We start from the raw sequence: 25,032 nt of genomic DNA on the forward strand, positions 1-25,032 counted from the left end.
ATGCCCTCATGGTTTCCAACTTGCCTCAGCAGCGCTCACCTCTCCTGCTGGAGCTACAGAGGCTCCAGAGCCATGGGCACTCTGCATTGAGAGAACTCCCGACCCTTCTTTCAAAAGCACCATGAGACCTTTACTTTCCTGATCCATCAGGAAAGGCAGGCAGAGCTTTAATTTAACAACATGATATTTCAAAAGATGCAGAAATGTTGTTGCACCTTTACAAGTGAGATTAGGGAGCAATCTTTTCACACAGGAAAAGTGCAGGGCAGCTTTGTTACTTTAGCTATCCAACCAAGTATAATCTAAGAAAGAGTTGGTGTTGGGATTGTTGGCAACAGCATGTTTTTCTTCTTTGCAGAGCATCAGGAGCGTTAGTGTTAAATTACCAGGAATGGTATGTCACCATCATTAATTATAGTGATTGAATGTAATTTGTATGTGTAAAGCAAGTTTATTGGAACAAATGTGCTGTGCTTTTGGGTCTCTGGAAGTGGCATCTGCAAAGTGCAGTCAGTCAGAGCTGAATAATGGGAGTTGTAAAGTTAGATAAATTTCCTGGAGTTTTGATAGATTGCCATGTGATCTCGCAAATTTTTTATCTCTTGGATAAATATGGAGTTTGTTACCACAAGGAACAGTTGAAGCAAATACCATAGATGTATTTCAGGGGAAACTAAATAAACATGAGGCACAAAGTAAGAGAAAGTTAGGTTGACAAGGTGGGATGAAGTGAACTGGAAGAATACTTCTTGAAATATAAGCATTGCCATGGACCCTTGGGCCAAATGGCCTGTTTCTGCTCTCCACATTCTGTGTAATTCTATGCAGAGTAACATGGTACAATCAGAGGGGAAAGAAAGAATAGAAGAATGAACAGTGTTAGCACCTCATTGTGAAATCCTCTTACTGTTTAAAATTCAAAGCTAACATACTAAAATGACTGCAGCAAGCTCACTGACTGGTCAGTCCCATTTCTGTCTTGACTGGAGCCACAGTTTCACAAATAAGTAAACAAGCAAATCATTTGGAAACATACACTGAGGACTGATTAAGTCATGATAAAAAGTGCCGGGTACCATAAGTGATTTCCACCTGAATCTTTCAACTTCAGATGTGCTAAGTTGCATAAAATCTATATTGTACATTCAAAGAACAGGCTTAACTGGGCCAAATGGCCATCTATCACTTTATGGATATTCCCCCAATTTCCTCCCTATCTTCTCCATGTACAGATGCACACTAGGTCATGGTTCCAAGGGAGTCAATTTCCCTGCCAAACCTCATTCAATGGTTCAATTGTGAGTCTAGATGATTTGTGCTGACATTGCAGCCAACTTGATTGTGCACTTCCTCGATGTCCAATTTCCAACAGGGTCATCCCTAGCGTGGGGATGCTGAGATTAATTGTAGCAACCTCCAGCAATTTCCTAACTGAGATATCAGCACAGAGCAGAGTTGAAACTGTGACCTTCCTTAGCGAGACGGTTCAGCATTAGACCAAATTGCGTAATCACCCATTGAACCAACAGAACTGACTGTTCCATATTTCCTTATGTTTTGCTTGCTTTCACCTCTGTAAGTTTGCCTGTCTTTTCCCACATGCCCACACTCCTCTTATCTCCAGACTCAGATATTCCAAGGCCTATCCTGATGGACCTCTCATCTTCCACCCTCCATCAACTTGAGCTCATCCAAAACTCTGTTGCCCATATTCTAACTCCCATAAGTCACATTTAACCATAACCCTGTGTTCGCTGACCTACAGTACCTCTCGATCTGACAGCACTTTGATTTTTGAAATCTTCATTCTCATGTTCAAAATCTCTCATTGCTTCACGCCTCCCTCTTTCTATAACCTCCTCCAGCCCTAGAAGGCTCTGATAAATCTGTGTTCCTCTATCTCTAGCCTCTCGTGCAACCCCTGCAGTCACGCCTTCAGCTGCCTAGGCCCTAATCTCTGGATTTCCTTCTAAACCTCTAAGCCTCTCTATCTCTTACTCCTCTCCTCTTTTAGGAACCTCCTTAAAGCTTACCTCTTTTTCCAATGTTTAACGTGTCCTGGAAAGGCAAGTTGTGGATCTCCCAATGCAGAGCTTCATGCTCTCCCATTCTATGGCAGGTATGCTAACTTGTGAAGCTCCCTTCACTGGCTTCAGGGGAAGATGTGTGCACTTCCATGTGTGCTCAGAATTTGGACAAAATATTTGAAGTGGTGCAAATGAAGTCAACTAGTGCATTGAGTCAACTGCATAGTAACAGTGTACTGAGAGAAGGCTATAGTTTTTGATGTTGTAAAATGAACCAGCTTCAGGGAAGCAGGGACACATTTGTAAATATAAGAAAAAAAGACTTACATTTATGTAAAATGTTTTTCATGACCGCAGGGCATTCCAAAGTGCTTTAGGGCCAATTAAGTACTTTTGAAGTGTAGTCACTGTTATGTAGAAAAATTGGCAGCCAATTTGTGCACAGCAAGCTCCCACAAACTACAATGAGGTAATAATCAGATAATCTGTTTTATTGATATTGATTGAGGCAAAAATACTGGCCAGGAGACTAGGGATAACGCCTCTGCTCTTCTTCAAATTGGTGTCATGGGATCTTTTGCATCGACCTGAGAGGGCAGACGGGGTTAATATCTCAACTGAAAGGCGCCACCAACGGCAATGCAGGACTCCCTCCGTACTGCATTGCAGTGACAGCCTAGATTTTGTGCTCAAGCATCTGGAGAGGGGCTTGAACCCCCATCCTTCTAACTCAGGGATACACATAGTAATTAGTAAATACCGAGGAAGAAAATCACTGGGCTTTAAAATGTGACTACATATCCACTAAAACAGAGCAAGACGTGATATAGTTTAGTATGCTGTACCTATAGAACCAGCCAAAAATTAAAAATGAGTGTCTAATTAACTTATGCAAGTGTATGATGTTCCTCTGGATTGCACTCTGGAAAATCTGAAATAACAGTGCACCAAATAGATCCATGATCACCACTCCATTGATGACTGGGCTTCACGGACCAGCACACAGGAACCTTTAATAGCTCTTGGGGAAAAGAAGGAATAAGAAGACATTGTTTGTCTCCACAATATGGATTAATTTAATACCTTTCCTGTTACTAGTGGTGTGCCTCTCCCACCAGTTTTTATCAGGAAGAACAGCAGTTGGGCTGCAGAACTACTTTTCAGGATGTCAGTGTGTTGGCACAGGCTCCCACTTGCCATGCCAAGGGCCTATGGGTCTAAAGTTCAACACATTTATTTTCTGTGTCCATGAGGAATTACTTACTGGTAGAAACTATTGTTCTGTTAAAACATGGGGCGATTCACCACAGAGGCAAATGTTCAAATCTTGTGATTAAAATCTGTTGCTTAAAACTGTATTTGAGATATAATCAGGACATTGATCAAAGGTTTCAAAAAACCTGTGGCGGCAATTATAGTCAAGTTAAGACTGTCAACAAGAAAATCAGAAAAAAAACATGCATCTATCAAACTCTTTCCATTATACTTGCTGTCAGTATTTTTAATTTGTGATTCACCTTTATGTTTAACATTGTAGTTTTAAGTGCAAGAGTCTGGAAAGCATTGTTCAATATACTGCAGTTGCCAAAGTCTTGCAATAAGAGCTGGTGAGCGTGAACTAGAAGGATAAACAAAGAACAAAGAAGTTTGCATTTGAAAAGCACCTTTCTTGTCCATGGGATACCCCAACATATTTTACAGCTAATTAAGTACTTTTGAAGTGTAGTCATTGTTACATAGCCTAAGGTGGGAACACCATCAAAGCTCCACAAACATCAAGATAAATGATGGCATTGGTTGAGGGATGTACGTTGGCCAGGATACCAGACAAGCACTTCCGTTTCTTTCCCAATGCCATCATGGGATCTTCAGCATCCACCCGAACAGATAGACAGGGCCTCAGTTTATTGTCTTATTCAAAGAGAGCGCCTCTGATGAGGTAGCACTTCCTTAGTACTGCACAGAATTGCATGGAAAATATAACACTGAGTCAGACCAGATTGTTCAACCAGTCCCTGTTGGTGTTTATCCTTCACATAAACTGTCATCCTAATATTGTGTCCACCCTGTTTCAACCGCTCTGAGAAAGTACATTTAACTCCGACTTTCTGTTTTCCCCCTCCTTTCCGTCTTTGAGCTGAGCTGTTAAACAGAAGATCCATCCGCTCTCTCAGGTGGATGTAAAGATTCCACAGCATTATTTTGAGGAAGCATTATTCTGGTGTCCTTGTCAATACTTATCCCTCATCTCGAAAACATATTATCTGGCCATTATCACTTGGCTGTTTTTGGGACCATTGTGTGTGCAAATTGGCAATTGTATTTCCTACAAAAGTGCATCATTGGTTCCAGAGCACTTTAGAACCCCCTGTGGCCATGATAGACGCTATATGAATTCTGGTCTTTCTTTTCCTAGCAATATTTTAATACAATTTGCTGTAAGCATGGGAACTCCGCAAGTAAGCTCCAAATCCACAACATCATAAAGGAGAGCCTCAAGAGAACCATTAGAGTCAGATACAAGTCTGATGCATGCTTTTCTTGTTAAACACATTTTTTTTTTGCATATTAAAATCCACCATATCATAACCTTATATTACAGAATCTCCTCAATTAAGAGGTCAGGGCTGCTGTTAGTGACATTGCTATAATTTAAGTAGATATGATTGCTCCTCATCATTTTCTGCTTGAAGCTCTAAGGAAATTACTTGAGTCAGTTTCTGCCTTGGATTTAATTTGCTATTATCCCTCAGAGCTGCTTTGTTCTGAGTAATGTTCTTTTCAATTAAACAGTGTCTTGTCACCATAACAATAGTCCCTGATGCTTTGCCCGCAACACTGCTTTAGTTGTTGTACTTCTGTTGTTTGCTTCTTGCTGAATTATATAGAATTGCAGAGAAATTGTTGCAATGAAACAGGCCATATAGCCCAACAGATATATACTGGCATTTATGCTCCACATGAGTCCCCTACCAGCCTACATCATCTCATCCTATCAGCATATCCTTCTATTCCTTTTTCCTTAATATATTTTCCCCGCTCCCCCTTAAATACACTTCTGCTATTTGCTTCGACTACTCCATAATCTCGCTACTCTCTAGGTAAAAATAGGTTTTCCTAAATTCCTTATTGCACTAGTTAATGACTATCTTACATTTTTGGCCCTTAGTTTTGGAATCCCCCCACAAATGGAAGCATTTTCTCTCTGTCTACCCTTTTAAACACCTTCATAATTTTAAAGACCTCTGTTAGGTCGCACCTCAGTCTTCCCTTTCCTAGAATAAAGAGCCCCAGCCTTAAGAAATAGAAACATAGAAACTAGGAGCAGGAGTAGGCCATTTGGCCCTTCGAGCCTGCTCCACCATTCATTATGACCATGGCTGATCATCCAACTCAATAGCCTGCTCCCGCTTTTTCCCCATACCCTTTTAATCCCTTTCGCCCCACGAGCTATATCTAACTCCTTCTTGATCTCAACTACTTTCTGTGGTAATGAATTCCACAGGCTCACCACTCTCTGGGCGAAGAAATTTCTCCTCATCTCAGTCCTAAATGTTCTACCCCATATCCTCAGACTGTAACCCCTGGTTCTGGACTCCCCCACCATCGGGAACATCCTTCCTGCATCTACCCTGTCTAGTCCTGTTAGAATTTTATAGGTTTCTATGAGATCACCCCTCATTCTTCTGAACTCCAGTGAATATAATCCTAATTGACTCAATCTCTCCTTGTATGTCAGTCCCGCCATCCCAGGAATCAGTCGGGTAAAGCTTCGCTGTACTCCCTCTATAGCAAGTACATCCTTCCTCAGGTAAGGAGACCAAAACTGCACACAATATTCCAGGTGTGGTCTCACCAAGGCTCTGTACAATTGCAGTAAGACATCCCTGTTCCTGTACTCGAATCCTCTGGCTATGAAGGCCAACATACCAGTTGCCTTCTTTACCGCCTGCTGCACCTTCATGCTTACCTTCAGCAACTGGTGTACAAGGACACCCAGGTCTCGTTGCACATTCCCCTCTCTCAATTTATAGCCATTCAGATAATAATCTGTCTTCCTGTTTTTGCTACCAAAATGGATAACCTCACATTTATCCACATTATACTGCATCTGCCATGCATTTGCCCACCCACTCAGCTTGTCCAAATCACACTGAAGCATCTCTGCATCCTCCTCACAGCTCACCCTCCCACCCAACTTTGTGTCATCTGCAAATTTGGAAATATTACATTTAATTCCCCCATCTAAATCATTAATATATATTGTGAATAAGTGGGGTCCCAGCACCGATCCCTGCGGTACCCCACTAGTTACTGCCTGCCATTCGGAAAAAGACCCATTTATTCCTACTCTTTGTTTCCTGTCTGCCAACCAGTTTTCTATCCATCTCAATACATTACCCCCAATCCCATGCGCTTTAATTTTACACGCTAATCCCTTATGTGGGACTCTATCGAAAGCCTTCTGAAAGTCCAAATAAACCACATCCACTGGCTCCCCCTCATCAACTCTACTGTTACATCCTGAAAAATTCCAGTAGATTTGTCAAGCATGATTTCCCTTTCATAAATCCATGCTGACTCTGTCCGATTCTGCCACTGTTTTCCATGTGCTCAGCTATTAAATCTTTTATAATGGACTCTAGAATTTTCCCCACTACCGATGTCAAGCTGACTGGTCTATAATTCCCTGTTTTCTATCTGCCTCCCTTTTTAAATAGAGGGGTTACATTAGCTACCCTCCAATCTGTAGGAACTGTTCCAGAGCCTATAGAATCTCGGAAGATGAACACCAATGCATCCACTATTTCTAGGGCCACTTCCTTAAATACTCTGGGATGTAGATTATCAGGCCCTGGGGATTTATCTGCCTTCAATCCCATCAATTTCCCTAACACCATTTCTCTACTAATACTGATTTCTTTCAGTTCCTCCCTCTCACTAAACCCTGTGTTCCCCAACATTTCTGGTATGTTATTAGCATCCTCCTTTATGAAGACAGAACCAAAGTATGTATTTAGTTGGTCAGCCATTTCTTTGTTCCCCATTATAACTTCCCCTGTTTCTGACTGTAAAGGACCTACATTTGTCTTCACCTCAGGTCTTTTTCTTTCAGCTTTGTCCTTATGCTCCCAACACTTTAGGAAATAAGTGGATTGAAATAGGACAATGCTGTGCCCATTTGGGAGGAAAAAAATAGTACAATGAATGCCAAATTTGGAAGAGGTCCAGCCTGATAATGGGTCATTTTTCTGATACCGCTGGTGGCCACCTAAAACAAGTGGTTCTCTAAGGACCTCCCGTTTGGTGGCTGAGTGCCTGAAGAGACTGACCGCAGCATGCACGGTGCACACTGAAGTAATTAGCAAACTGATTTCTCAAAGGAGTGAGAAAAGGACATTAAGCCCCCACTTCACATGTGCAGTGGGCTTAACAGCAATTTCAGGCATATGCCCTGGCCATCTACTGAGCAACCCTAACTAATACTGTCGGGGGGGGAATGCCCCTGGGTTTGTGCACTTCAGATGCAAATTGAGTGTGCACACTCCATTTGCCACTTGCCATACTAGACCCTCAGGCAGCCTTGTGCCTTTTAAATGGGCACAGCATGATCCAATTTCTAGGCTGTTAAGTCATGTGAAGGAACCACCAGAATAGGCAATCAATTTTGCCACACTAGGGTGCCAGCTGTCACTCAGTGGGTAGCACTCTAGACTCTTGAGTAGGGAAATTGTGGGTTCAAGTCCCACTCCAGTGATTTGAGCTATCTAGGTCGACACTCCCGCGAGGGTCTTTTGGATGAGATGTTAAATTGGTGCCCCCTCAGGTGGAGATGAAAGATTCCTGCTATTTTGAAGAAAAGCAGGGGAGTTCTCCCCGATGTTCTGGCCAACGTTTATCCCTTCAGCAACATAATCAAAACAGATGACCTGGTGATTATCACATTGATGTTTGTGGGAGCTTGCTGTGTACAAATTGGCCACTGCATTTCATAAATTACAACAGTGATTACACTTCAAAAGTGCCTTATTGGCTGTGCCATGCTTGAGCTCGTGAAAGGCCCTATATAAATGCAAATATTTCTTTCTATTAATTTGCCTTCAAATTAGAACATTTTTAAAGCCGGCCTCTTCACTTTCAGCTCAGAACATGTCCTGAGAATGTTGGCATGCAAGGGTTGGCAAAATGGTTCACTCCTGTTTCTGTATCTTCCTCTTGTAGGATTCGGAGTCCCTTGACACCTGCATACAGAACACGCTTTCGGCTCTGTACCCACCTTTCGAAGCCACTGCAGCCACTGTCCTGTGGCAGCTGTTCCATGTGGTGGAGAAGTCGTATCGAGGGGACGGGCTCCGCTGTCTGATTGATTTCCTTGTTCCTGCCAAGAGAATCCTGCAGTGCATTCAACAGGATACTTGTGTAAGTAAAAGCTCACCCCAGGAAACAAGGGCATTCATTGTTGGTGGCTTAAAGAACACAGATAATACAAGAAGAATCTTGTGGAACTATACAGCAATTTTAGTTTGGCTAGAATAAAATGGATTTAGTTAGTGGAGCCTTGTTAAATCCAGAAGCAGTCATGTGTGATAGTGAAAAGTAAAGTTTAAGCAGGTCTCCGATTTCAGAATTCTTGTCTCCAGGCAAATTGTTTTCTTGCTAATGGAGAACTTTAAGGGATTAAATGTGTTGCAGAGATTTGCTGAACAGAGATCATGGTTTTGTTGAGGTGCAGAGCAGAATATGGAGGCAAAAGTTGCAAGTGAGTGTCCTTTCTATTTTGGCTCAGTTGGTAGCACGCTCATCTCTGAGTCAGAAAGTCATGGGTTTGAGTCCCACTCCAGAGATTTGAGCACAAAATCTGGGCTGAGAACAGAGGGAATGCTGCTTTGTTGGAAGTGCTGTGACGTGAACCTGAAACTCCGTCTGCCCTCTCAGGTGGATGTAAAAGATCCTACGGTACTCTTCAAAGAAGGCCAGGGAGTTCTCCCCAGTGTCCTAGCCAATATTTATCCCTCAACCAACATTACTAAAACAGATTATCTGGTCATTATCACGTTGCTGTTGATGGGAGCTTGTTATACATATATTGCCTTCAGCTCTAAACTACATCACAACAGTGACTATACTTTGAATCTGTTTCATTGGCTGTAAAGCACTTGGGGACATTCTGAGATCACAAAAGTTGCTGTATAAATGGAAGTCCTTTCTCTCGCCCGAGTTGCCTGCTGGCTATGTTCATTCAATGTTATAAGAAAAAACTTAAAACGGTGGGGTGTGGGGTTGTTGGGGGCGGACTGTTGGAAGGGTGGGGGCAAGAACTAATAATGGGGAGAATGTTTCCTATGGCGAGCAGGCTGGGCAGGAGTGGGCGGGGGTTGGGCGTGGAGCTGATCGCCACCCGCGATTGCCTACGTGCCGCCATTTTACGCGGGCGGGCCAATTAAGGCCCACCCAGCACAACGCGCAGCCGGTAGCGCTCAGGGCTACCTGTGCGGGCTGGTGGGGGGAGGGAGAGTCGGGGCTTGCACTCTTTCGTACGCATGCGTGCGAAAGAGCGCAGCAATCTCCCTGAGGCACAGAGCTGCCTCAGGGAGATTGAATGGATTATAAAAGTTTTTAACAAATAAAGTAAAAATTTATTTAAACATGTCCCCTCATGTGACAGTGTCACATGAGCTGGGACATGTTTATGAAGTTAGGAAAAATGATTTAATTATGTTATATAGCCTTCATGAAACCTCATCCCGCCCGTGGATGAGATTTCCTGAAAAACGCGAAGGCCGCTTGGGCTCTTCGCCTGCCCCGCCAACCTTAAGGTTGGACGTGCAGCGTTCTTAGCCAGCTTAATTACTTTTTCAATGGCCTCAACAGGCCGTTGACAGTTCGGCGGGTGCGAAGTCACCTCCAGCGCTGCCTGCCAAACGAGATATCGAAATGATGCGCGATAATGTCGGGACACACACCCAACGTCATCATGCGTCATTTTATAACGTCGGCGTGGCAGGCCCCCCCCCCACATGCCGACGGCAAAATTCTGCCCAATGCCTGTGACTGAATGAATTCTGATACCTTCATAAATTTGGCTGCAGTCCTGAGCGCATAGGAATGGAATTGTCAGAGCTGAAAGCTGAGAGTCACATTGGAAACAGAAGGTTTTTAAAGGTGCTTTTCGAGATAAGAGATGGAAAAATGAGAAGTCAGGATGGAAATTTCTCAATAGCTGCTCACTGGACGGCAGCAGGAGAGGGAGACGGGAGCATCTGAAATAAAAACAGAAAATGCTGGAAACACAAGTTCAAACAGCATCAATGGAGAGAGAGAGAGCGCTAGAGATTTAGGTCTTCAACCCACCTGTGTCTATATTCTCTACCTGGGTCTGAAGATTGTGCAAAGGGAATGAAACAGTAAATCATTCCAAATTAAAGGACCCATTTTACATGAGCCAGAATAGTCAATCATGAAATAAAAACACAAGGTGCTGGAAAACCTCATGCCTGGCAGCATCTGTGGAGAGAGAAACAGAGTTAATGTTTCAAGTCCAACATGACTCTTCTTTGGAACTGGTGTTTTGGAATAGTCAATAGTGAGCTGATCCATCTGAATGTCCTGGGAGGTCCATTGTCAATGTCAGTTATTAAACATAGAAGCTTGCTTGGAGTGCGGAGCAGTGATTTTAAAAAAAAGAATTGCATTTATGTAGAGCCTTTCACATCCACAGGAGGTTCAAAAGTACCTTACAGCCAATAAATTACTTTTAAAGCGTAGACACTGTTATAATGTAGGAGACACAGCAGCCAATTTTCACACAGCTAAACCCCACAAACAGCAATGTGATCATAATAACAGCAAATGAATCACTGATTGATGAGATTGGACCACAGGGAGAACGCCCCCTGCTTTTCTTTGAATAGTGTGTGGGATCCTTTACGGCACAGGAGAGGACAGCCGTTGCCTTGTTTTAAGATCTCATCCAAAAGGCAGCATGTCCAGCACTTGCATGTCAGAATAGATTACATATTCAAATCCCTGTAGGCAGACTTGAACCTGCAACCTGCTGACCTAGAGACCGGAGTGCTACCCATGGGCCATGAGCCATGGCTGACATCAAAGTGCCTTTCTGATGTTTAATTCTAATAACCAGAAAATTGGTTGTCCTGCAAATCGGAGTCACCCATCTCCACAGCCTCTCCAATCCATGCACCCATTGGGCGAGGCTTAGTGCTGGGAGTGAAAGCTGTTTTATTAAATCTGCCTGTAAATCTCATTCAGTTAGTGAAGGCAATGTGTAATCTCACCTTACAGTCCAGGAAAGACCCAAGATGAACCTATTCTGCATTAGCTGATTTCAGCTTGAGTGGGAGAAGGGGTGCAAAACTAGTCTCAGTCCCTGGGGGTGAGTTTGGAGGTGGGGTGGGGGTGGAAAACAGCCTGGGTTCCTGCTGCTGACCATTATGCATTGTCCCCTGCCAGAAAGAATGTTGTTAGGTTGAAGAGCATGCAGGTTAGGCTCTGATTGTGATGCACCTATTGTTGAATAGCTCGCCAATACTTACTGCTTGGACTTTCACACAGATAATGGCTGCACGGGTGAGGTACTGAGAGGTGTCTCAGTAATGGGAGCTATATCCCAGCAACATATTTGAGGGAGAGCAAGCAAAGCGTAGCAAAAATAACAATTTCCTGCATGTAGCAGATGATGTTCCAAAGGCTCCAGGAAAACCTAATGCCCACCAGTTGAACTGCATGTTTGGACTGTCCCCAGTGGGTTCACCTCTGAAGAGCTGCACAGTTTTGCGGGGGAAAAAAATCATTACAGCTGAGATTCCAGGAGTGTTTCATGGGCCCCCTCCTGTAACACAGGAGAGAGGGCCACATTTCCTTTTTTTATTATTTGTTCATGGGCATTGCAGGTTAGGCCAGCATTTATTGCCCATCCTCAATTGCCCTTGCACAGAAGCAGCAATTAAGAATCAACCACATTGCTGTAGGTCTGGACCAGGTAAGGATGGCAGATTTCATTCCATAAAGGACACTAGTGAACCAGAAGAGTTTTTACAACAATCGACAATAGTCACCATAAGACTAATTTTTATCAGATTTTTTTTTTATTGAATTCAAATTTCACTATTGGCCATAAGATAGAGTAAGTAGTATTTGAACCCAGGTTCAATGCAGAGCATTACCCTCGGTCTCTAGAATATCTGTTTAGTGATAATACCGCTATACCACTGTCTCTGCTAGCACTTATCAAAACTTAAGAGTTTTCACTAAGAAAATGTGAGCAGTAAAACTTTTATTTTTTCAGGGAACCTCAGTAAGCTAGTTTCAAAATTAAATAAGTGGCATGAAGATTTAGCTTTCCATCAAATGATTTTACATGATAGAATAGAGTAAGGTTAGTAGAATGGGTTAATTGTGTAATCCTGATTATCTCAAAGATTGGCCAACTCTTTGAAATGCAGACTGCAGCCTTTCTTCTCAGGAGTTAATAAGTGCAGACAATTATCTAAGTCGCTTGGTAAATGAATAGTGCTTTATTACCAAAAGGTCTTATGCTTGTTTTGCTCTTTGATTTTCCCCGGTTTGCTCCCTCCTTCACTCAAAGGCTTTGAATCCTCACTGGGGCAATGTTTCTACCACCTCCAGCCCCCTTTGATGACTCCACTTAAAGTACCATTATTCACATGTGAGCCTTGATGAGCTGGCAGCCTATTCGACTATGGAGGGTATCACATCAAAGTCCAATGATTCCCTTAACCAGTGCTGTGCACTTGCACATGACGCTGCTGCATTAAGGATTAGGATTGGAACCCTTCACCAACCTGGGCTCGTGTACTTTTTTTGGGTTGCATTCTTGAGGGAATATTCATGTTTTCTGAAGTTATTCTACATATAAAAAGAAGCAAAGAAAGACTTGCATTTGTCTTTCAGGACCTCAGAATATCCGAACTGCTTTACAGCCAGTGGAGTACTTTTGGAGTGTAATCGCTGTTGCAATGTTGGAAACGTGACAGCTAATTTGTGCATAGCAAGATCCCACAAACAGCTATGTGATAAGGAGCAGATTTTTTTTTACACTGCTGTCAGTTGAGAGATAAATATTTACCAGGACAGGTGGGATACTTCCCTTGCTCTTCTTTGAACTAGTGCCTGGGATCTTTTCCACCCACCTGAGAGGGCAGGAGGGCCTCAGTTTAACATCTCACCTGAAAGATGGCACCTCTGAAAGTGCATTGTTCCCTTAGAACTGTACCGGAGTGGATTGCGTGCTGCTTGTCTCTGGTTTGAGGCTTGAACCCATGACCCTCTGACTCATAAAAATACATTAACATACATAGGCATGTGTAGCTAAACGTAGGTGTTTGTGAACATATGAAAAGACAAACAAACCAAACCAGTCGGTGCAGTAAAACTGGAACATCAGTGATCTGAAATTTTGTCCTAAATAATTCGCGCACTCACACCCAGGAGCTCAGAATTGTTTGCAAAACTTTTAAAAGCTTTATCCTGTGGTGATTCAGAGCTTTCCATGGAGTCCTTAACATTACTAAAGGATTTGTGAAGTCATGTCTAACTTACCAAGCTGACTGAACTTTTTAAGGACGTAGTTAATATGATAGATAAGGAAGTGTTGGTGGATGTTTTGTAATATGAATTAATAGAAAGTATTCGATAAGGTTCCATATAAGTGATTCTTCGCAAAACTGATAGCGTTTGAAAGTGAGGCCAACCTATTGATACGAGTAGAGAATTGGTTAGGGTACGGGAGACAGAGAGTAGGATTATGGATATAAACAGTTGCTTGGTATTACAGAACTTGAATATTGCTGAAAAGAGAAAAAGGCACAAAACTTGAACATACTCCTTTTGTTTGCAGGGAATTGAAAACAGAGATGGATAGATTGTTATTGGGTATTAAGGGTTACAGAACCAAAGGTGGTGGATGAAGCTAAGGTAGAAATTGACCGTGATCTAAACGAACGATGAAGGTTCCTGGGGCTGAATGGCACAACCCTGTGCCTATTACTGGAAAACTCTAGGTGTGGTGACTTTCAATTTTGTGCTTCCAGGACACTTGTATTGTCTGGAACTAGCAAGGCAGTAATGACCTAAAAATGGGGTTGGAAGCTTTGTCTCCCCATTAAATTGACACGGTGGCCAGCACCACTTTGCACAGATTTACATAGAATTTACAGGCCGCTCGGCCGAGCTGTTCTATGCCAGTGTTTATGCTCCACATGAGCTTTCTCCCTCTCTACTTCATCTAAATCTATCAACATAATCTCCTCTTCCTTTTTCCCTCCTGTATTTATCCAGCCTCCCCTTAAACATATCTGTGCTATTTGCCTCAACCACTCCATGTGGTAAATTCAGTTCCACATTCCCACCACTCGGTGAGTAGAGAAATTTCACTTGAATTCCTTATTGGATTTATCAGTCACTACCTTACACTATGGCCCCTAGTTCTGCTCTCCCCACAAGTGGAAACATCTTCTCCACATTGACCCTATCAAAACCCTTCATAATTTTAAAGATCTCTATTTGGTCACCACTTTGCCTTCTTTTTTCCCAGACAGAAGAGCCCCAGCATGTTCAGTCTTTCCCAATATTTCTAACCTCTCAATTCTACTTTCACTCTTGTAATATTTTTACACTTTCTCCAATGCCTCTATATTTTATTTATTCTTTCACGGGATGTGGGGGTCACTGGATAGGCCAGCATTTTTATTGCCCATTCCTAATTGCCCTTGAGAAGATGGTGGTGAGCCACCTTATTGACCCGCTGCAGCCCTTGTGGTGTAGGTACACCCGCAGTGCTATTAGGGAAGGAGTTCCAGGATTTTGACCCAGGAACGGTGCAAGAATGGCAATATATCCTTTTTGGAATTTGGAGACTAGATCTGTGCACAGTATTCCAATTGTAATTTAATATATAGAAGTTTTATATAAGTTAAACATGGCTTCCATGCTTTTTAATTCTGTTCCACATTCTTGAAATTCCAACTTTTAACGGGGTTTACCATCAAGTGTCCAAAATGGCCTCCTACCTCAGGCAGTATGCTCCTTTTGATATGTAACATGAGAATCCAAGGATCCCAACTGTCAACTTAGCTGGAAATGGTCAGAGCATGAGCTGCAAACTGAGATAAGAGAAGAAGTTCACAAGAATAAGGAAATAAGGGCAGCAGTAGGGCATCCGTCCCCTCAAACCTGCTCCGCCATGGCTAGGATTTTACGGTCCCTCCCGCCTGGCGGGATATGATGGTCCCGCCGAACTAATTGGAGATTTAAATGGCTCTCCGCATCCACCAGGGGGAGACACGCTGCGGCGGGGCTGTAAAATCCTGACCCATGTCTGATCTGATTGTGGCCTTAACTCCACTTTCCTGCCTTCTCCCAATAACCCTTGACTGCCTTGTTCAACCAAGATAAGTTTAACTTTATTTTTGCGGGGCCTGGAGGACCATAGGCTGGAATGTGGTTGGATGGCCTACTCCTGTTCCTATGTTAGGCAGATAGACAGTAACAAGGGCCCCTGACTCTTGGCACAGTGAGAAACATAATCGCTTGCAAACATGTGAGAATATTACCACCATTATCACTTGCTGCCCACAGCCCAGACCACATCTCAATGCATGGTAATTCCCCCCGGGCAGGGGCTCAAAGCTTTAGTAGCAACTGCTGTCACAGTTTCAAAGTGACATGGGGCCGCTCGCAGGCCAAACCCATTGCTGGCCTTGATGGAGCGTGTGAATGTGGGTGAGTGACACATTTAGGCCATTATTCCAAGACTCGTGCAGAAAGCCCACTGGAGTATAAAAGCACCCACAGACTCTGCAGTACTGCGGGCAGCATCTCCACGAGTGTTTGAGAAAATGAAAGCTTAATGTTGTAACTGCGGCTACTGACAGTGATCAACTGATGGCAATCAAAAGAGCTCTTTAATCGACTTGTTGACTCTCAAAAAATTGGAGCTTTGATGTCTGAGGAAGGAGCTGGAGGGTCATGTGCTCGTAAATTATGGGCTGCAATTAAGCACTACTTAATTCGCATGCACTTTGCAATGGCCTCAAATGTCTGTTCAACCCATTCAAATTCTGTCTAAAGGGAAAGTGCAGTCTCAGCCTGACTTCCTGCCCTGTTGAGCAGGCACTGATGTGGATGAAACTTCACAGATGTTAAACATGGGAAGATCACAGGTCGAGTTGCAGGCTTTCCCATCACACCCAGTACTAAACCCCCACGCTGACCGCTCCCCACTCCAGCACCAGGCATCTGAAGACCTGGGCTACTAAAGGCAGGATTCAGCTTTTGTTTCTACAGTACTCACAATCTATAAGGCACGATACACCCTTAGGGGAGATGGGCCTTGCCTCTTTACGGTTGGCTACCGTTCTGTTCGATAGGTTTGTCAATGGTGTCATTAAGTTATAGTGTAATGAGGCAGATCATATGCCTGAGGTGGTATCCTTGCTGAAGGGCTGCAGCTTTTACTCAGCAAAGATTCTCTAGCCTCCTGGCACTCAAACATCTGCTAATAAAACACTGTACTTGTGTACAACGGTGTTGCCTTCTGTAGCTGTGTTAATATTCTTAATCATTATGTTGGATTTCCAAAAATAAAATAGCCCAATACATGGACCCAGAGCTCTGAACCTCAGATTTGTTAGCATCTGCAGAACTGTCATTTAAAAAATTCCAAATGGATCAAGAAAGGCCATGTTCTCAATGCAGACAAGAGTCCCTATTACCTGAAGCACAGGTAACTTTATTTCTGCAATATACACATGCCCTGTTCTAAGGCCAATGCCAAATGCCAAGCTCGGTTCAGTTGCTGTGGCTGACACCATCACTCTTCGGGACGGTGCACAGAAACTTAGTAAAAGGAGGCAGTATTCTGAGTCAGTTTATGTGCCGGGGATTGATGGCCAAATTGTCAAAGTCACAGTCTTTCATCTTTAGGAATCTCCATTTAAACTCAACCTCATGCTCTTGGGATGTGAGCTTTCATTAAAGGCTTGTTACTGGGACGTAAGTGACATCAGTTACCAGCACAGTCTGCATTCAGGAGATTCAGCTGTCTGAAGGTGGGCTGATCTGAGGTGATAAGCTCTTGAATAGCATCCTCAGGGCTGTTTAAGATTGTGACGGAAGGTTAACAGTGTAATGTTGAGTTCTTCACAATTGGAGGAGTCATTGGGCAATTAACATGTAACAAGGATCATAAATTAGGACAAATTAATTTTGGAATGTAGTCATTGGTTGGCTGCAGGGAGAAAAGACAGGTAACATGATTCTCTTCCCAGCAAAATCCCAGCATAGACTGTAAATGAGATCTTGGATGAAGGATAGGTGCCAGTCAGGACTTCTGTGAGTAGTGCCACAGATTCTTATACATCCACCTGAAGCAACAACTGGATAACATACAAAAATATTGCCTGTAACACAATAAATTGACACAGGTGCTCCACAGGAGTGTTATAAAACAAAATAAAACATTGAGAAACATAAGGGGTTATTAGGTCAGATAACTAAAGGTTTGGTCAAAGGGGTGGGTTTTAAGGGGGAAGGTGAGGTAGAGAGCTAGAGAGGTAATGGGAAGGAATTCCATAGCTTAGGACTGAGGCAGCCGATGGTCCAGGCACCAATCATGGAGCAATTCAAATTAGTGATACTCATGATGTGAGAATTAGAGAGGTGCAGATACCTCAGACAATTGTGGGGCTGGTGGAGATTACAGGGATAAGGTGGGATAAGGTTATGGAGATAGTTAAAGACAAGGAGAATTGGAGAATTTAAAAATTGTGGCATTGTTCAACTAGGAACCAATGTAGATCAGAGAGCACAAGGGCGATGGATGAATGGGACTTAATGTGAGTTAGGTTACAGGTGGCAGAGTTTTGGATGGACCTCATGTTTACGGAGGGTTGAACGTGAGAAGCCGTCCAGGAGTGTGTTAGTATTGTGAAATCTATAGGTAACAAAGGCATGACTGTGAGTTTCAGCAGCCAATGATAGCTGAAGTAGTGGTAGAGTCATGTGTTAATTGGTTAATAGAGCTGATCTTAGTGTTGGCGAGGATATGTGATCAGAAGCTCAACTCAGGGTCAAATATGGCAGCAAGGTTCAGCCTCAGACAGTTGCCAGGGAGAGGGATGGAGTTGACTAGGCAGTTTGCGCCATCCAAAGATAATGGCTTTGGTCTTCCCAATATTTAGTTGAAGGAAATTTCTGCTCATCCAATTTTGGATGTCAGGCAACAGGGAGGAGTTGAGGGAGTGGTGGTGGTGAGGTACAGCTAGGTGTCATCAGCGTACGTATGAAAACTGGCATTGTTTCTGGATGATGTCACCGAGGCCTAGATTCTGTGCTCAATTCTCTGGAGTGGGGCTTAGACCATGACCTTCTGACTCAGGCTATCACTGGGCTGGTATTTGTTTACACTCTATAGAACTTTACAGCACTGAGGCAGGTCATTCAGCTCAACATGATTCTCCTCCCATTTATTTCATCTCAACCTATCAACAAGTGAGCTTGTGAGCATGTGAACATTGTTCTTAGATAGGTCAAAATTACTACCCTATCAGCTAATACTACCCAGGGTTCATATTAGGAATTATAGGACACAGACACTTACATTTATATAGAGCCCTTAACATAACAAAAGCATTGAAGGCTGGATAGTGGCGAAATAAACTGGGACGTGTGCAAAGGAGCTTTTGAAGAGCTGGATTTGAAATATAGCCTTGGGAGTGATGTAGCAAGAGGAAGAGAGTTAGGAAGGCAACAGTGGCAAAATGGCTGAAGGTTCCGGCATCAATTGTAGAGCAGGGAGAGGGAGTGTGAGAGACTAGAGTGAAAATGTTTGCTTATTTTACAGCACTACTGCTGTCAGTAACCCTGAGATTCCCTGGGTAAAGTAAACAGGACAAAACAGAAAGCCTTGGTTTGGATGGAATTGTGAAGTAGGCTGTGAATTAGTATGAGAATGCTGCCCTGTCTCCGATGTCAAATAAAACCACTGCTGTCAGAGTCAGTGGCTGCTGGAGGGTTGACCTCTCGTACAGGCTTGAGAACATGCACTGGCCTTTAAATCACATCACAGCTACTGGAGAAGATACAACGGATAGATCCACATCTTTAAAATAATTGCACACGTGCAAACTTGTGCACATAGACAGTGGGCTGGATTTATGGCCCCCATACTGGATGTGTTTTCAGTGGGGGGAGCACGTAAAATATGCTGAGTAACTAGCCCGCCACCCACCCCCGAGCTGACCCCCATAATATGTTAAGTGGGCAGGTGCCGAAATCAGCGGCCTGCCCGCCATATTTAAATGAATAATTAAAGGTCAGTGAGGCTTGTTAAAAAGCCAATTGACCGGAATAATACACTGCCCGCGCCATTACCAAGTTGGTGTGGGAAGGTGGGCAGGAGAGGGCAGGCCCAGATGAAAAAGGGCAGGAAGGAAAGGGAGCGCCTCTTTCAGGGGGTGCCCTGTGTGCATCAGGGGCAGCCCCCTGCAAGATGTCACCACCCTTCCTTCTGCGATGCCTGGCTTCCAAAACTTGGACTCTCGTGTTCTTATGTTCCCATCGGTTCCCCCCCACCACCTTCCCTGGGCTCCAGGATCCCACCCTACCCTAAAGGCCCAGAACTTACCTTTCCCTGGCAGCCATCGCTCTCTTTCGTGGTCTTTCCTGCAGTCCTGGCAGTGCCCACTACTGAGCTCTGGCGCTGTCAGGACTGCTAGGGCTGTCAGCCAATCAGGGTTGATTTCTGGCATGTCGGCTACGGCAGACTTTCCTTCCAGGAGGGGGCGGGGGTGAGCAGCCCGCAGCTCCGTAGAATCCAGCTCAATGTCTCTGGCCCTCTATTCATATGGAATTCACCCTACCGTCTACTGAGTGCGCTGGAAGTCAAGGTCGTTTTTTTTTTGTCCGTATTCATGCACCATAATGGCACCTGCTAACTGCCACTGAGGCACTGCCATACTGTCATCTTTTAGATGAGATGTTAAACCAAGACCCTATCTTCTCATTCAGCTGGAGGTAAAAGATTCCATGGCACTACTTCAAAGAAGAGTTCACTCTGGTGTCCTGAAACATACTTATACCTCAAGCAGCATCACCATAAAAAAGTTAATCTGGTCACTGTTCCATTGTTGTTGATGGGACCTTGTTGAATGCAACTTGGCCGTCATGTTTCTCTATAATACAATGGTGACTGTACTTCAAAAAGTGCTTCATTGGCTGTTTGAGTTGAGGGTTTGAGTTATGAAAGGTGCTATATAAATGTGAGTTTTTCTTTCTGAACTGCTGTTATATACAAATGTGATCTATTCCAAGGCTTTCCAGTTGGCTGACCTCCCACCTTGTACTCTCCATAAACTTGACTTCCTCTGAAACTCTGCTGCCTGTGTCCCAATTTGTACCAAGCCTCGTTCACCATCACCCTTGCACATGCTGACCTAGCCCAGCATTGTCTTTAATTTAAAAGTTACATCCTTGCTTTCAAATCCCTTGATGCTTCCCTATTGCCCTTCTCTATTTCTGGAATCACCTCCAGCACTACAACACTCCAAGATCTTAGCACTCCTCCAATTCCGTCCCTTCAGCCATTCCCGATTTCATTTGTTCCACCTTTGGTGGTATTGCCTTCAGCTGCCGAGGTCCTAAGCTCCAGAATGCCCTCCCTAAACCTCTCATTCCTCCTTTAAGACACTCCTTAACACCCACCACTTTACCAAGCCTTTGGCCACATGTCCGAATATCTCCTAATATAATTCTGTGTCCATTTTAGTCTGATAATACTTCCGTGAAGTGCTTTGGGCATTTTACCAAGTTAAAGGTGCGATATAAATGCAACTCGTTGTTGTTCTCTGATGTTTGATGCACTCACCAAGAACAACTGACTTCTCCTAAATGATGCCAATGAGTTTGGGCGTTTTATTCTGGCATTCAATTAGCCAATTAGCCAAACATCCTAGCATTAAAGCACAGCTGTAATAAAACCTTAGCCACGCATCTGATAATCAGAATCCTTTCAGGGGCAAATATTAACTGAAGCGAAAACAGACAGGACAGATGGACAATGGTTACATTCCACCTAATGGCCTCTTTACATTAGTCCCATCCCTGGCAGCAGCCCAGTGTGTAAAGTAAATTAGGCAACAAGCAAAGGTGGAGAACAACCCAGGAGCAGAACCTCTGCTTTGATGAAAATTGTAAACAAGGTAACGTTTAATGTCTGAGTGAAACCGAAGCTTCCGTTTGGCACTGAGAAGATCCATTTCCATCTGTTTCACAAGGCAGAAAACCTTTACCAACCCCCCAATGAAAGCTGTCAGCGTGTGATTCAGCACTCCAATTCCAGCCTTTTTCATTCCCTCGTTTCTTAGTGCCATAATCACTGGACTGGAACACTTCATTGTTCCACACTAGGCTTTTGTGAGCTTGGAAATCAGTTGAAACTCCTAGAGTTTGACAGGTTGTTTTAACCCAGTTGTGGTTGGCTTAGTTTCACGTGAACCCTTACTCACCTCAGGTAGTCTCTGAGGAGCTGGTCCAACATTTCCCAACACTGGGCACACAGCTGGGAAAATAACCATTTTGGGCCCTCTGTTCCCATGACGAGAGATCACAGAGATTGCTGGGTAAAAAAAAAAATAACCAGGATCACACATTTCCCTCCTGGTAAGTTTGTTATTTCAAACAACAAGTTATCAAAGGGAGGGAGGACTCTCGCTGGGGCTGCAACTTGTTAGGTGAAATGTAGATACTTGCAAATGTCGTAACTTCTCAAACATGCTTCCGACCGTCACACATCCTCCTCAATGTCTCGGACACAGCAAATAATTCCAGGCGGAGTTAAATCCTGTGTTGCTTTAGTGAGCTCAAAAACACAAGCTGCCAACAAATTCTGAAGAATTGCTGACAGGATTTCCTGAATTCAGCACGTTCGAAAACCTGGTTCTGTGAAATTTTAAGCTCGGTGCTAGACTCACTTGCACCCCGTGGGTTCAAGTCTGGTACCAGAAGCTTTAAGCACACAATCTGGGTTGAGCACTGAGGGAGTGCTGCACTGTCAGAGATGTCCTCTTAGGTTAAACTGAGGCCCCATCTGTTGTCTCGGGTGGATGTAAAAATCCCCTGGCAATACTGGAAGAAGACCAAGTGAATTCTCCTGGCCAATATTTATCCCTCGCTCATTATCAGCAAAAGCAGTACTGGTTGCTGTCACATTGCTGTTTGTGGGTCCTTGCCGTGTGCAGATTGGCTGCCGTCTTTATTCCATACTCCCATATTTCAAAAATACTTCATTAAGCTGTAAAGTGGTTTGGAACATCCTGGCAATGTCTGTAAGCTGTGAGATGTAAGCATGAAACTAGCAGCAATGTTAAATGTCTGAGGGTCCATTGGAGCAAATAAATGACATGAGTCTTAATTGATAAATGATTGTTAGTAGCTGAGTGAGGGGTGTGTGTAGTGAATTGAATAGTGTATATGGGGCAGTTGGTAGGGTATGGTATTTGAAAATGCATTCTCTGACCGTGACTACTTATGAGGCCATTGAGCTATTGCGGCACTGCATCCCGATCCTTGGGATTTGACTCCTGGCATTGATTTCCTTGGCTATCTGCCCACAGTGCCTTCTGAGCGTGTGTCTGGAGTGTTTCCTGGCACCTTGACGATACAGGACATCTCTCCTCCTTTCCATCTCCTCCACCAAGGCCTCCAGTACAGGGTTCAAAAACATCGGAGCCCACTCTCTCCCATGTTGTGCCATTCTTCAATGTTTACCAGGTCAGGGTGAATTCCTGCACAGCTGTCAGCCCCTGCTGCAGACACAATGCACCCCCTGGTTAAGAGATACAAACTAGCCTTAAGCAATGCAGACTATCTTTAACCACCGCTAACCACTCACAATATTGGTCCTCACCAAGCAACAGTGTAGCTACTCCTGGATATTGAAATGAGCGGGCAGCATGGAGTTGACATGCTTCCTGCATTGCAAACAACAGGCAAGTATTAATCATGCATTGTGGTTGTTGGGGGCTATTGAGTTCAGCCTCTGTTCTGCACTGGTCTGTTAGTGCCAATGGGCCTTGTCAGACATTCCCAAACCAAGCTTTCCCCAGGGGTCTTCCAAGCCTCTGGCCTAACCAAATTCAGCAAATTGGCCTTGGTCTTGTTTTGAGCTGCATGATCTCACAACACTGGGAGACAGCAGCACTACAGCACCATGGAAGCAGCTTTAATGGAGTTAGTCTTACATATATGAGTAGAACCTTTATTCCATGGGTAAATGTTTTGGTATCTTCCCCCATGACTTAGCAAGCCTATCCAGCCAAGACATATTGAGTCAGAAGGTACCAGGTTGATGTGTGTTGAGCTAGTTGAAGTGATGATAGGGGTGCTGGAACTGACCTCAGACTGCAGGGATTGGAGGAGGAAGGAAGTCCATGGTTCCTGCTCCTCAATCACTATCCAGTAGCCTCTACTATTTGTGCCTCTGCTTTGGCATGGGGTGAAATGGAATTTGGCTTGAATGTGATTTTTTAAAAGGGTATCCTAGTGACTCTGTCAGAGCTCAGAAATTAATAATAAGGTGAAGCATGGGGGCGGTGGCTGTGGAAGATAGAGGAGCTGGATTACTGTGACCTGTGAAAATGCAAAGATCCCGTGTTGAATACCGAGTTTGGGGGGAGAGAAAATTGGTGGTAAATAAAAAGAAGAAAAAGTGTTTCATTACACATTGTGTTTTCTTGAGGAGGGATTTTTGTCTTTATGGATTGATAGAATAATCTGTTTGACATATTTCTGGAAAACTTTCCTGTTGTTTATATGCAGTGCTTCATGAACAAAGCATCTTTGAGAAATCCTGCATTTGCTTCTTTATTTTCATGTTAAGAGTGTCTCATTTTAAACTCCTTTATACCCTTTGCCTTTACAGGTCACCTCACAATATGCACCATTCGACAAGCAGGCCGATGCCCTCCTTACCAGAATTTTCCATTGCTGCTCTGGACGGCTTGCAGGAGGTGCTTGGGGTGACCTAGATTTCTCTCTTTCCCTGTGGAGATGAAGCAAACTTTCTGTTGCTGCTCCCATGACCCAGCTGAAACCTGGAGAATAACAGACAGTTTTGTATGCAGTCAGTTTTTAGATAAGAAGTTGAAGAGAAGTCTTGTCTGCCCTTTTAGGTCGATGTGCAATACCCCATTGCACCATTCAAAAGAGCAGGAGCATTCTCCCTCAATTAACATTACTAAAAAAAAGAAAGATCTTTAGCACAATGCTGTTTGTGGGTTCTTGCTCTGCACAAATTGGCTGTCATACAACAATGATTGCCCTTCAAAAAAATGCTTCAGTGGCTATAAAGAGCTTGGGGAAGTCCTGAGGTCATGAAAGACAAGTCTTTCTCTCTTTCTCTCTCTCTCTTTCTCTCCCTCTTTCTCTCCCTCTTTCTCTACCACTTTCTCTACCACTTTCTCTCTCTCCCTCCCATTTTCTCTCCCTCTTTCTCTCTCTTTCTCTTTCTCTCTGTTTCTTCCTCTCTCTCTCTGTCCCTCCCATTTTCTCTCTCTCTTTCTCTTTCTTTCTTCCTCTTCTTTCTCTCTCTCCTACTTTCATTCTTTCTTTTCAAAGAAATGCCACCAGATCCTTTACATTCACTAGAAAGGGACCTCAGTTTAACATCCCATCTGAAAGGCAGCACCTGACAGTGCGGCACTCCTTCATCACAGCAATTGGATTGTGCTTGAGTCCTGCAACAGGGTCTTAACCCAAAGCTTTGACTCTTAGGAAAGATTGTTACCAACGAGGACAAGTTAAAACTGACACTTGATTCATACTACAGAAACAAATTTATTTTGAATCGTTGTATTTGAATTGAGCTTGTTTTCAATTACCTGGCATTCATAATTAGAGCCAAAGGCATTCTTTGTTCAGTTTCTTCCCTTCTCTTAACTCTCACTGGGGTTTAGTTATCCCGTTGCCA

General features: G+C 43.7%; 1 protein-coding gene across 7 annotated transcripts in view; it reads left to right on the top strand.

Annotated features, from left to right (window-relative positions):
- plekhg4b (pleckstrin homology domain containing, family G (with RhoGef domain) member 4B) overlaps positions 1-25,032 on the top strand; it is a 332,728-nt gene that overhangs the window by 228,235 nt on the left and 79,461 nt on the right. For all 7 annotated transcript variants that reach the window (XM_078539457.1, XM_078539462.1, XM_078539463.1 and 4 more), the window contains one exon: positions 8,250-8,447. In XM_078539457.1, coding sequence (XP_078395583.1) covers positions 8,250-8,447 — 198 coding nt within the window. The remainder of the gene's footprint in view (positions 1-8,249; positions 8,448-25,032) is intronic.

The sequence above is a fragment of the Cetorhinus maximus genome, chromosome 3, assembly GCF_964194155.1.
Source record: "Cetorhinus maximus chromosome 3, sCetMax3.hap1.1, whole genome shotgun sequence".
In the NCBI taxonomy this organism is placed as follows: domain Eukaryota; kingdom Metazoa; phylum Chordata; class Chondrichthyes; order Lamniformes; family Cetorhinidae; genus Cetorhinus; species Cetorhinus maximus.